The 14,719-nt window shown below is 37.2% G+C and overlaps 1 protein-coding gene across 1 annotated transcript; it reads right to left on the bottom strand.

The window, feature by feature from the left end:
- Positions 1–235: 235 nt before the first annotated feature.
- Positions 236–12,742, bottom strand: LOC136236533 (chaperonin GroEL-like). The gene is made up of 7 exons (XM_066026713.1): positions 12,603–12,742; positions 12,320–12,332; positions 8,971–9,198; positions 8,725–8,761; positions 8,300–8,605; positions 3,006–3,120; positions 236–575 (listed from the first exon to the last, which is right to left on the bottom strand). Exons 1-7 carry the CDS (start codon positions 12,661–12,663, stop codon positions 367–369), a joined length of 969 nt encoding a protein of 322 aa, XP_065882785.1. The 5' UTR covers positions 12,664–12,742; the 3' UTR covers positions 236–366.
- Positions 12,743–14,719: the final 1,977 nt, after the last annotated feature.

The raw sequence follows: 14,719 nt of genomic DNA, 5'->3' as shown, positions 1-14,719 counted from the left end.
GTGTGTGTGTGTGTGTGTGTGTGTGTGTGTGTGTGTGTGTGTGTGTGTGTGTGTGTGTGTGTGTGTGTGTGTGTGTGTGTGTGTGTGTGTGTGTGTGTGTGTGTGTGTGTGTGTGTGTGTGTGTGTGTGTGTGTGTGTGTGTGTGTGTGTGTGTGGAGGGGCCCCTGCATGTGCATCCCTTTAGATCCACCACTATCAGGGGATTGTCTAGCAGTAATATTTCATAGCAACTATCTCAAGTGTACATCAAATCTAGCCAGTTACCAGTAATGCATTCATTTACATATTAAAAAATATATAGTTACACACATAGTTATATTATTAAGCACTTGAAAATATAACACATATTTATATAAATACTCCTAATTATTCAGAATCTGAGGATGTGTCCCGATTGTCAGCATAATGATCAGCCACATCTCCAGCTCCTTGTTCAACTGACTTAGCAACATGATATACTAATGCATCATCCGCACCTTCTTTAACTCCAGCTGCAACACTTCCCACACCGATTGCCATTCGCTCTTTCAGGCTAGCATCTTCATCTGCTGTCGCCTGATCTTTGATTACTCCTCCTATAAAGAAGACAATGTGGGCATGTTAAAACACATTAATTTTAGCTATTTTGTGCTTATTAAGTAAAAAAGGCAGAAATAATTTGCTGAATTTTCTTGCAAATCTCAGTAAACTATCAAACTGCACTTCTTATATGAAAATTACAAATCAAATACTTATAACAAACTGCAATCATCTAATAGATCAGTCAATATGTGTGATTACTGTATAGCCCGAATTGCCTACTAAACTAACTGAATTCTTGCAGACCTTAGTAAACTTTGTACATAGTTTTCAACAGAATGGAATTTGAAGGAGTTATAATGTAATTCAAATATGCAACAACCATAATACTAGTTACTCTAATAGAGTGGTCACATTTTGGAATTCATAAATTCACAAAACATTATCAAGATAGAATAAAATGCTGCACAGTATTCTAAAACCATACTGGAATATGTGCGGGCCACACAAAAAAATCATGTCCGTTTTAATCACTTTGGTATGCAGTGAAACCAAGCTCAAAGCAATAACACCTATATACACCAATGGATTCACGATCATTCACCTGTTCATGGAGAGTAAGAAACTCTTTGTTTTGTGTTCATACAGCAAAAGGCACGTGACTTATGGACACTTATTTACAATGCAATAGAAATAAAGTTTACTGTCATCATTCTAGTACAAAAATGGCCTTCTTCTTTGTGCACATAGAGGAATATAGGGAAAACACTATACCTTGATGAATTTGACAGTTCATGGTGAGTAGAATCGAAGTGTAAGAAATTTGCAAAGTATTCATGTCCAGTGGCGTAGCTAGCCCAGAAGGATTGGTTGGACACCATTGTATGCATGCATACAAGCTGCAGAAACCATGATGTGCAAAGCACATCATCCAGTATGCAGCACACTACGTACATTTTGTTTACATAATAATTATTATTAGTTACGTAGCTGTAGGAGGCTTCACATTATACCTCGTATTGCACAATTTAGCTATAGCTACATATGGTGAGTACCTGAGTTGGTAGGGCACTGGAACTGATTGGTTAGGCCTGTACCCTACCAGTACTCTCCTTAGCTACGCCACTGTAATCATGTCAAAGCAGCCGAATTTTGAAGGCTGCATCCTTTTTTGTGGGAGGTACTAATCTTTGGTGACTATTCAATTAGAGTATGATTTAACACCTGGTTAGGTTACAGCAAATTTGCAAAGTGTGTGAAAATAAAAAAGTCTAGTTTCCTGTAATCTTGTAAAAATAAGAAAGTACAAATGTGGCTGCACTTATCCAGGATGGCTAATAATCTATGTAGCCTACACTGCAGATTTGCAGAAGGAACCATGGAACTATGCATACATGAAAATTGTTTTTATTTTTTCTTTCTCTGTCTTCTTGTACAACAATAAAAAGACAGTGAAACAAGTCAGCTTTCTCTGCAGAGTAGCACACACTTAATCCCTACTTGAATCACACAAGTTAAATGATTGAAGTAATATTATAATGTTTTGGTTTTCAGTGTACTTTTAGATGTAATCCAAATTTGTGCTTTTTGTTGTTGTGATGCATACCAATTTAGTTCCTAATTTTCCTTTGCTTTTTTGCTAACACTGCACAAAAAATTAGATGGATATATTGTCATATTACAGTGTATTGCAGACTGCCAGTGAATCAATTAAAGCCTTGGAAATAATTGGCTACAAAGAAGTTACATCCATAACCATTAAATACACAAAATGATATACAGTGGAACCTCAGTTATCCGGACCCGGATTTTTGGTTAACTGAACTACGGAAATGAATGCTCTATTAAAGTAGTGACTGTTCTATTAGGGTAATTGATAACACTAAATTCTTCTTAATGCTATTTTAAGGTATACACAGTTTCAGAAATACGGACTTTTTAGACTTATGGACCACCCCTGGTCCAATGGGGTTCAGATAACTGAAGTTCCACTGTATATATTATTACAATTAAAGACAAACTGACAAAAAATGCAAGCCCTCATCAACAAAGTTATATGTATACTTGTCCAGATATGGTTCTGGGGGGTTTCACTGGTTGTTCTTGGTCAGGGAAAAGTTATGTGTGTATACTTTACAATGATTATATTTCATAAATAGCCTTGATTTATCACAAAATCACTCTAAACTGTTTCTTTAAGTGTGAAGCACCTCTAAAAATAATTACTACATTAGCTATTTTAATGTACTTGTAAGGCTTTTCGTAGCTATAATCTGCATAAGTAAAACAGCCCCTTTTCTGCTTTGGAAATGGAAACCAGTCTGCAAATTTTCTACAACCGCCCCTGTACTTGTCTGTTAGTTAGTGAGTCAGTCAATAGAATATTTCAAATCATCATAGAAATTCACTTCGGACTATACCGGCAAGATAATAATTCGTTGTACACTTAATTGTACTTGAAAAGTGTTAACAGTGAGAAAACATACCTGCAATTCCTACTGCATCAATTTCAGTAACTTCTCCCACTCCTTCTACAGCACTACCACCAGCTAGGGCTAGTCGCTGCTTCAGTGAGAGATCTTCATCTGCTTCTAATTGGTCCTGTAGGCAGACATAAATATTACATGCAAGCTCTTTTATGCAAGTAAGATGTCATTTTAGCCTTGTACACTACCATGCAGCCATAATTATCAAAAACCTATGATGCTGCATGGGTAGGGTGTCCTATATAACTCATTGGTTTCAACTGTATTTCATACAGTACGATAGCACTGTATAGTAGGGGTTGGTAAGAAATCATATGGTTTTGTGGATTTTTATAAATAGAGAAGCCTCACTTAGTGGTTACGTCTTTTAATAAGACCACCCTCATTATAGTGAACATAAGATTTACTTCATGACAAGACCACCTCACATCAAAACATTTTTCAACTTAACCGTACATTATAAAAATCCGTAACGTAAAACAATACATGAAAATAACACCATCTATTAAACACAGCACCATAACTTCCGTATATTTTGATTTAGATTTACGGAGATCTCTTATGGCTCATCAGAATCCTTGATGAATGGCAATTCAAGTGATGTATAAGAGTTTGTGAAGTGATCAAGAGAAAAGGCAGGATAAAGCCTTGTATCACCAGATTACATGTTCAGGTATGTAATAATACAGTGGAAAAAACTGTGTTTTTTGTTTTGTTTTGTTTTGTTGTTGTTTTTGTGTGCTTTGCAATGTAATTCTGTATAATGATCAGTTAAGCACTCACTTCAGGTGGATTCTTAATCAGCAAGCGTTGCCACATAGAATGATACCAAGTTTAGTGAATTCTGTTGAGGGTAACACACTGCTTTTTTGGGGTTTTCCCACCTGAGTAATTAAATTCTTCTAGAGGAAATTGTATGGGGGCACATATTATGTTGCAATCAACAGTAAATAAGTGTTACTATGGTAGCATTTAGAGCATTACTTTGGGTGGAACTGTATAGAGCAATTCAAGGGCTTTAATTTTTTGTATAGCATGCTATAAAGATTATGGGTGCTAACGACTGCTTCTTGTGTTTTTTGTAGTTACCGTATGGAGTGAAACTTTAGCACCAGAAAAATTTGGCAAATTTGGTGAATGACCATGGATTCGCCAAATTTTATTCATCCAAATATTTTGCATGCTAAAAATAGGTCACCTGACAGGCAGCCGTTTCGTGTGATCTTTCAGTCTAAGCTTGATCAATTTAACTGAAGGTATGTCTATTTTACGGTATTTCATGCGGGTGAACAAAACTGAGGCAAAATCGGCTGATGATGATGGTTTGCCAGAACCTAGTGGTCCGTTAAGTAACTCTGTGCCACCAACGGCCATCAAGCTAGCAAATGCAAAGGTTTCACAACAGCTTAAAGCAAAGAATGATCTTCGAGGTTCACGGTCCAAGCCATACCTGATGCTAACACCTGGCCAAAGGTACAAGATAGGCAAGCGAGCAGCAGAGTATGGTGTGACTACCACTCTTCGCTACTACACTCGGAAGTACTGGGATCTCCCATTAACAGAAACAAGCACGCAAAGGTTTAAAGATTTGTACAAAGATCACTGTTGAGAACAATCTAAACCTCGCCAAGCTTCTGCAGATGGCAACAATGCTGACCCGAGTGCTGGCCCAAGTGAAGAAGCTCACCGTGAAGAAGTTGAAGAATTGCCATTTAAAAAGCAAGTATGACCACTCCTTTTACTAGATGCACTAGATCACCAAGTGCAAGAGTACGTTAAAGATTTGCGAAAACGTGGGCTGCCAATAAATACATCTTTAGTGGTTGCAGCTGGAGAAGGAATTGTCATGAACAAATATGCTGGGTCAGATGGTGTGGAAGGCAGCATGTTCAGTTTAACTACCGACTGGGCTAAGTCTTTGTTAGGCAGGATGGGATATGTCATGAGAAAGGCATGTAGTAAATCAAAAGTGGATGTAGCTCAGTTTGAAGTATTGAAGGGTGAATTTCTGCTTGAGATATAAAATATTGTCAGCATGGACAGCGTTCCACCAGAATTGGTAATTAATTTTGACCAGACAGCTCTGAACTATGTGCCAATTCCTGATTGGATAATGGAAAAGGAAGGGACAAAACAAGTTGAAATAATAGCTAAAGATGATAAGAGACAACTCACAGCTGTCTTTGCAGGCTCTGCATCATGCAGGTGAGTTTTTACCCTTGCAGCTCATCTACGAAGTCTCCAGTTCCTGTTAGGTTCCAAAGGCTGCAGTGCTGGACACTGTAAAGTACTAATAAGAATAAGAATAAGAAGGAAAAACTGATCGCTGCCTTCCACATTACAACTTTTCTTCTTCATGGCACATTACTAAAACACCAACACACTGGTCAAATGAGCTTACAATGAAAGAGTATTTCACTGAGATAATATTGCCATATGTAAACAAAAAGAGAAGAATACTGAAACTTAGCCAGCTTTATTAATATTTGACAACTTTAAGGCTCAGTGTACCCCATCCTTTCTAACTTTGCTTGATTCAAACAAGATCAATGTTGTGATGATTCCACCCAATTGTACTGACAGGCTACTGCCTTTAGATTTGAGTGTCAACAAGGCAGCAAAAGATTTTTACGTGGTCAATTCAGAGAATGGTATACAAAACAAGTTTGCTCTCAGCTTGACAGACAAAATGCCGTAGATTTAAGGTTGAGTGTTCTTAAGCCTCTTGGTGCAGCATGGATTAATTCTACGCATGCATACATCACAAATAACCCAAGCCTTGTTATAAATGGATTTAAAGAAGCTGGTATACTTGACTGTATGCAGAGTTGTGAAACTTGAATATAGACTTGAAATTAGAATTATACTGCTAACCAGAAACTGATTACACATTTTTAAATATAGCTATACAATCATTTGTGAATCACTAATTTTAATTTTAAACCAATATGTATAATCAGGAGCTTATAAGCGACGAATGTATAATCTACATAGTTACACAGGTTACTTACAATGAAAAGGTGAACTAAACAATTATACTCATTGCTATAATCATTTGTGAATCATTACAACCAAAAACCATAATAACTATAAATGCAATTAAAAAGTGATTTTAAAATGTTCATGTTTATATTTGTAAACCACTATCATTGCAGATCTAAATACATTACTTACAAGGAAAAGGTGATATTAATTTACTATTAAAGCAATCAACTAAATGGGACCTAAGGGATGCTTGCATACATTGTAGCTTGCAGGGATTTTTACCAAATGCTATGGCTGTGACATTTGCTATAGCAAATAAACCACAATCAGCACCCCCCCCCTTTTGTTTCTGACAACGAGACATCATTATGATTGGTTTTGAACAACTGGTCCTGGACTGGAATAAATTTGCAATGACACTTGTTGTTTCTTTGTCACAGTAAGTAAAAAGTGAATCATAAACTTTTACCTGGCCAAGTCTACATCCTACTGTGGAAGCAACAATCTAGTGACGACGGGATCTGCAATGGATTATTTGAAGCTTATTGTTCACACCGTTCTCTGTTAGGTTCTGTTCTTTCTCTTGGTATAATGTTGATTGCAGACCATTCAATGTTGGAAACTGCACTTTTAATAGCTGCTGAACCAGGTTTATTTCATTGTCAGTTACCTCCTGTCCCATTATTATTTCCTCAGCATCAAACAATTTAGCTTTCTTCATTGGTGATTCATTCTCCAATGTACTCGTTAAATCAACATCTAATTCCGGCAGCTTAGCTTGTTCCTCTTTAATCTGAACTCCAGCAGGCTTTGCAGTAGTTGCAGCAGTTCCACTTTGATGACTGCAATCTGAGCTGCTAATTCAAGAGTGCGTGTCTGCAGCTGCATTACCTGTATCTGTTTTTTCATCATCTAAGGTTCCTTCACGGACTTTCACAGATAGAGTAATTTCCAGCCGTTTCCTTGTGATTTGATTCAACTCAGCACACGTAAAAGACCAGAATGCAAGGTAGCTCAAGACCACCTTGTGGTAGATCAGAAGAATACCACCTGCTCTCAGTTATTAAGCACCAGATAGCGCCACCCTGTCATATAAAACTTGAGCAAATCGATGATATTTCACGTGGCACGTGGCCAACAATGCTTATGATACCGTCAATTTCTTTCTTCATCGCTACTGCTTGTGGATCATGAGAATTACCTATTTTCCACTCACAAATTAGTTCATCTCCTATACATGGGTTTGTCCAAATAGCTTGGTATCCTCGAACCTTAGAGTCCAGACGAAACGTAAGTGCTGCCGGCATATCTGCTATTCCTGGGCAAAGACTGGTTTGAACCTGCAGTTGATTACCACATAGTCTACATAGCTAATACTGAGTTCTGACGTGTGTGAATGCAGCGCATAAGAAATTTAATTAATTGATTACGGGCGCGCGTCTAGATAACAATTCACCAAATTTTATTTTGCCAACTGTAGTTTCAAACCTAATTCGCCAAATTCCCCCTCGCCAAAGTTTCCCTCCGTACGGTAGTATAGAATACATGTATTTTACATAGGGCAAGAAATGATGGCTGTTGACAAGGTTTTTCAACCAACCGGTTTGACTAAACTATGAATACCAAAATTAAATGGAATTGATTTTAAGCTGTTTTATTACATAATTCATAAGATCAAGAGTACAGTACCGCCTATAGGTAACGACGTTACACTCACAAGCAGTTGACACTCGTGTAGCCAATTTTCGACCCGCGATTTCTTTGGCATGTATGTGCTAACTAACTCACCACCTGTAGCCACGATAGGCGAACTCCCTTGGGTGGCTGCTCCAGTAACCGCATGCCTTCGAACGTGATGTATTCCAGCCGTGCGTAATGTTGAGTCGTGGCCTGGATTTGAGCACTCGCGAGCAATTGTAACGTTACCTCTGGGCAGTGCTGTACATAATAACTCCCTATTTTTATATATGTACCCTTGATAAGATCTAATAGTAAAATTTGAAAATTTTATTTTAGACCACTTCAGTTTACAATTCTCAATAGCAAGTTTTGATATGCTCTTTATTGAGGATAACTATTTTGATCACATAGTTGGCCCTATATTAATAGCATTTCACTATATAACCAGCTTTAACTTGTCAACAGTGATCTGCTGCAAGAAAATGTCCCAAACTTTTGTATACAAATTACCATTTACCAATGAACAAGCCTACAATAGATTCAGCTGAAATGCTCTGTTTATATTTGTGTATATATATATGCCACAAACAATCATTAGTTAAAACATGTTTACCACACATTTCACTTACTTTGGCAACATTAGCTGCCACAGTTACAACAGGATTGTCCACAGTATCAGCCACACCAGATATCACGTCACCTCCAGCCATCTTCAGCCTATCCTTTGCTGATGCATGAGGATCTGCATCTAACTGATTCTCTGCTACATCAGCTGCTGTAGATACAGCACCATCAAGGTACTCATTCCCAGTGCTTGGAATATGTCCTTTGCCATGTTTTATTGCAGTTTTAGTTGTATTCCGAATAGCTTTTGAGACCACACTCTCTGGCTTTCCTTCAGGATCATTTCCCCAGTCTTTAGTTGGTTTACCAACCTACAAGAAGATGACAAATATAGTCAAAAAATTGGCTATAAAAACAATATAAGTACAGGATTTCCTATCAACCTCCGCACCCAACATGCTTGTGGCAACCACAGTTGATATAAGCTAACCTTTTCAATGCATTGCTGTATTAAATCCATCCATTCCCTAAAAAAAGAAACCAGACATGATTTAATTTACATGCACTACTCCCAAAGCTATATATAGTGTAACACATCTATAACATGTTACTGATACCCATCAAGAAAACTGTCAGAGATAATTGGTGGAAACAATACACATGTTTGGCAACAAACCAGTTAGTAATACAATACAATGAAATATTAAAGCCATGCAAATGTCATACACTGACTCACTTTACATCCTTTCCATCAGAACCATAGAAGTACCATGTTCTCTTTGACGATGCCACTCCAAAACAAAATTTAGCATCTCCAGGCCAATCCTGCATTGTGCATTGTTTCTTTTCTCTCACTCCACGTCCCTCTGTCAAGTCTATTACCTTCTTAGGCTTGTTGTCACCCTTTTTGACATAGTAACTAAGTGAATTCTCTCTTAAAATACAGTATCTCTTCTTCCAGTTAGGCCATACCTACTGGATCTTATGTTGCGCGGGCAAAACCTCAGAAAATTTGGGTAGGTAGGTCGATTTGATAATGATAATTATCTACAGTGGTTCTTCCTCTTTGGCTGATGACCTAGCAGAATTTGCATTCAATCATAATTTAGTACAACACATCAATGGCTCCACACATTCTGCTGGGAATACTTTAGACATAGTCTTATCCAATATTAACAGTCTCTATCATGTTTATACATACTCAGTTTTACCATCCGGTCTTTCATCAGATCACTACATAATAACTCTCCTTATCGATCATTCCTCCAACAGGCCTACAAGGGTTTACAAACAAAAATTTGATTATAACAATGCTTCCTGGGATGACATGAATGAGTTCTTCATCCAATACGACTTTGTCTTAGCACTAAACTCCAGCAACACCGAATTTATTTGGCTATTCCTTAAGACAGCAATTAACAGTGCGTTAAATCTCTTTGTACCAAAATTACCTGTTAAAGAATGTAATCAACCCAGATGGTTTAACTCAGCTATTCGTCATAAAATTAAGTGTCTCCGTACCTCCAAAAGACAACTTACAAGACACCCTACTACCAGGAAAAGACTCAAAGTAACTAATTTACAAAACGAGCTACAACAGATGATAATAGAAGCCAAGGCCAATTATGAGACCAATCTTGCACTTAGTTATGCTCACACAAACAGTAACAAAATCTTTCAGTATATTTCTAGCATCAAGGGTCAAGAAAACTTTCCAGCCAACATGACTTACAATGATGACTGTGTATCCTCAGACTCAGATAAAGCTCAATTGTTCAACAACTACTTTTATTCTATATTCTCCACATCTGATGACGTACCAACAAATGAAACAGATTATCAGCCCAGATCTCCCATTGTACAGGACATTAATTTCTCTAATTCTGATGTCCTTGAACTGCTCACAACCCTGGATGTCAGTAAAGCATGTGGTATTGACAGCTTCAGTCCAAAAATTTTTAAATATTGTGCCCTACCATTACTTCAAGTGATTTGCCATCTTTTTCGTACAACTTTATCATGCAGCACCATACCCCAGGACTGGCGCACCCACTGTGTGATCCCCATATATAAATCTGGAGATAAGACTTCTGTTTTCAACTACAGACCCATTTCACTTTTATGTATTCTCTCCAAGGTAATGGAAAGATTAGTGTACAACAATATTATTGATCATGTACAGAAACTCTCCACTAAATGTCAATTTGGTTTTCTTCCCAAAAGATCTACATTACAACAATTGTTGGTATTTGCCAAAAACGTTTTAGAGCCTAAATGTGAAGTTGATGTCGTGTATATGGATTTTCGAAAAGCATTCGATACTGTTTCTCACGATCGTCTTTTACAAAAACTATGGGCTGTTGGAATAACTGGAACAGTTTGGAAGTGGTTCCAAGCGTATCTGAAGCAATGATACCAATGCGTCAAGGTTGGGGACTCATTTTCAGATCTATGTAATGTTTTATCAGGAGTTCCTCAGGGAAGTGTCCTTGGACCCTTACTGTTTGTCATTTTCATCAATGATTTACCCGAACATATTCAATTCGCAATTTCCTTTATCTTTGCAGATGACACCAAGTGTCTGTGTAAGATTAGATCTTCTGATGACACTGAGAAATTACAAACAGATATCAACAATGCCTTTATCTGGAGTATTACATCAGAACTATTTTTTAATTATTCCAAATTCGTTCATCTTCGCTTCTGGGCCAAAGACTCATTAGACAATTCAATTTATAGTATTAATGGACAGCCAATCCCTCGTTTATCACACCACAAAGATCTTGGGGTAATATTCACATGTGACTTCAACTGGACAGCCCACTATTCATCTATTTCTGCAAAAGCTTATAAAATTTTAGGTCTTATCAGGAGAACTTTTAAAACCAATTGTGTGGAAGCCAAGAAAAACTTGTACATCTCATTAGTAAGATCCCAACTAATCTACTGCTCACAAATGTGGAGACCGCAATTAATAAAAGACATAACATCACTAGAACGAATACAACGAAGAGCAACTAAGTATATTTTAAATGACTACACCTCTACCTATAAATCCAGACTGGAACAACTAAACCTCCTACCACTAATGTACATCTATGAAATAAATGACCTTATGTTCTTAATAAAATCATTGAAATCGCCATCAGACAACTTTGAAATTAGAGACCATATTACCTTTACCAGTAACTCTACTAGATCAGGGACACATCACAAGCTAACCCATCCTAGAACATCATCAGCGGTACAGCGTCACTTTTACTTCAATAGAATCTCACGACTTTACAACTACCTCCCAGTTATTAACATTTCATTACCAACTAACATTATCAAACGCCAATTAATCCAACACTTATGGACTCATTTTTACAATAATTTCAATTCTGATCGAGCCTGCACTTTTCACCTTCTTTGTCCATGTCATCGTTGCTCCAGTGTGCCTATATCTGTAAACTTCAATGAACTGTAACTATAATTCTGTAATTAATGGTAACTAAAATTGTTTATTTATTAATTTTTTTTTTTTTTTTTTCACTTTGGATGTCAGCACCTGTTGCTGGCATACCTTCAGCATGTAATTTTGATTTTACTTGCACGCATGCTGTAAAGCTAAATAAATAAAATAAAATAAAAAATAAAAATAATAATAATAATTAGTACATAATAGAAAATTAAAGTATTATGAACCATACAAAAAGAGCAACAACTACAAAAAACGTTAATGAAACATATAGGGTGTTCTGCAGCACCATAATGTATTGCTGTACAATGAATCAAACCTCTTGAATATAAGAACTATTTCGTTTGGAGTATATTCACCATTAAAGCTCAACCTTTTGAAGGGTTTAATCCCTAGAGGAGCCTGGTTATCCCAATAGCTGATTTTCACTAGCACATAAGGCTGCAGCACATGTTGCTGCAGACCTTCAGTGCTGGTCACTGTAAAGCATTAATACAATACATACGAGATTGACCATCTTGGCACACGTGATCCTATATCACGTGATTATCATTATCATTTCAGGTCATGAAAAAAGACAGTCGGTCGGGCCCGTGCAACATAAAATCCAATAGGTATGGCCTTACGATATCCACCACCTGTTATTATAAAAATTCACATCATGTATGTAGCTAATAAACTGTAGTTATATGAATGTGAACACGCGGCCAGTCAGCCAAAATTAACCTATGACTATGTAACATGCGTTTTAGCTCCATGCACAAAACGTAGTAATAATGCCATGATTATATCTGTAATATAGCTATAGCTAACTGCTTTATAAAATAAACGACGAGTAGTTCAGACGTCAGGTCGGTATACACGTTAATAAAACACGGGTGGCTGTACTAGCTAAAGGTGTCAGATACCTTGCTTAGAAAGAAATCCGTCTTTAAGAATATCTGCGGCTGGTGGAGAAGATTCTGCCATCCTTTTACTGGGATTATAACCACCCTACTGCTTGAGTTCAACTGAGAAACTGGGGTGGCGCATTCGCTTATATTTACCCATTACGCATGCGTATATGGTCACAGCGTATACCTGGTATGCAAAATAAAAAAAAGTCCCGAACAAATACAACATTCGTATACTACAACTACACTGCAATGAAAAACTGCACTATACTTTTATGACTTAGCTACAAAACTACACTATGTAAATGACTAGCTATGAATGGTCTTCTGAGGAGAGGGTATATACTGCATGGTGAAGAACCATCTATTGTAATGCCACAAGGTTACATGGAAAGCTTTTGTAACAACTGATCCTTAACAAACTTTGGTTGTAGAACATTCACTTTATAAACAGTGGTTCTTGTCAGCAATTGAAATCAGACACCAAAAGTCTCACAGATAAAGATTCTAAAATATTGGCTATCTTTAGCTTCCTCACCACCACCACCAACCACCCCAGCCTAAGAATCAGCAGAAGAAATAGCTAACAGCAGGCTGAGTGGTGCACCTGACAGAAACGTCAAAATACACAGGACTACCAAGAAGAAAATCAGGATGATAATATCTCCTGCATGGACAAGAACGAACTACAGTTGATATACCTTGTTCCCTGGGTGATTTTGTAGCAAAGCATGGTGACCGAAGCATCATGATGCTGAATGCACAAGGGATGATGAGAGCATGCAGCATAGGAGATGGTCACCAAACTGGTCAATATTAACAGACAGACAAGTACAAATAGGTGATAATGGTTTCCCAGTACACTGAACATTAACAGCAAGATTGATCAAGTATTGATATTTTGGCAAGAAAGATTATAGCAATTCCTTTAACAGACCACATAAATTGTACCACCAAGGTAAAGACAAAATGTCTCACTCGCAGCAACACTTGGGAGATTTTTGATTCAATGAATTATATTTGAGACACCTATAGAGTGGTCTACAGAAGCTCTTCAAGTACAACCAATTCTTGAGAACAAGAAGAAGGGGAGTTCATCACATATAGTGAGGTACAACCTGTGTATAAAAGACTGCCCATTGACATTGTAGTTAGTGGCAACATTAGTTTGCAATGACAACTGAGTACCAAGAGGTCAGACTTGGTTAAGAGGATTCTTTGACAACATTGCTAAGTCATCTAATGAACAGTCTCCCCTGCACTGTTGAACTCTTAACCAATGATATAAGGTTGTTTCCCAAGGATGTAGTCAGGATATGATCAATATCAGTCTGGTTTCATTCTGAACTGTTCAGAGACAGATCATAGGAAACACTAGTTTGACAGAGACGTATCGACTGTGCAGTGGACTTGGCATTATAGCTATATACATTTAGCTAGCATCAAGTATCAGTCATCTCTACTCTGTAGCTATGGCTTGACATAGTCAACTCACTTTATTCACCTTATTTGACTCATCTAAATGACTTATTTGTGACCGCACCATTTAAGGCAGCTATAGGCATGCATATACCAGGTAGTACACACACTACCTATTGTAACAGTGTATCATAACCATTGACAATGGCTTTAACTGTTGTTCACACTTTGTCCTCTGTGTATGTTCTGATATTTCCAGTGATTGGCTTCTTGCTTTATTCATTGTGACTATATTAGTAGTGCGGCTCAATGGCTGTGGTAAGCTAGTAAATGGTACATACACTGGTATGGAAAATGACCATGAAAATTTATCCAAGCATTTGATCATGAGTGACACATTTTTTTATAGATTGTATATGTGTGATGAGTTGCACTGTAGTGTCTCCATTAGAAGTTAAACCTCACCTATTATGGCCTCAATAATGAGCTGATGTCATGAAGTACATGTTAGCTGTAAATGAAACTTAATTTACATGGTCAATACAATGAAGTGGTACTGATTGTATCAGCATGATATAGTCACTCAGTGAGGTTTCACTGTTATGTGTTGTATAATCTATACCTCCAGACATGAAGGTACATATTATCTATGGTATAATAGGAAAATGTGGTGATGAACCAATATTATAATAAAGTCATCCAAAATCTTTCCA

Source organism: Dysidea avara, chromosome 10, assembly GCF_963678975.1.
Source record: "Dysidea avara chromosome 10, odDysAvar1.4, whole genome shotgun sequence".
In the NCBI taxonomy this organism is placed as follows: Eukaryota; Metazoa; Porifera; class Demospongiae; order Dictyoceratida; family Dysideidae; genus Dysidea; species Dysidea avara.
Note: the sequence above shows the minus strand (reverse complement) of the source record. Positions and strands in the feature narration are given on the sequence as shown.

What these genes read in the sequence shown, in the direction of transcription:
- LOC136236533 (XM_066026713.1), bottom strand. Translation starts at nt 12,663, where the DNA reads ATGGCAGAATCTTCTCCACCAGCCGCAGATATTCTTAAAGACGGATTT. An exon ending in TGGCAGCTAATGTTGCCAAA is followed by an intron (nt 3,121 to 8,299) that starts GTAAGTGAAATG and finishes GTCTGCCTACAG; the next exon opens with GACCAATTAGAAGCAGATGA. An exon ending in TGATGCAGTAGGAATTGCAG is followed by an intron (nt 576 to 3,005) that starts GTATGTTTTCTC and finishes TCTTCTTTATAG; the next exon opens with GAGGAGTAATCAAAGATCAG.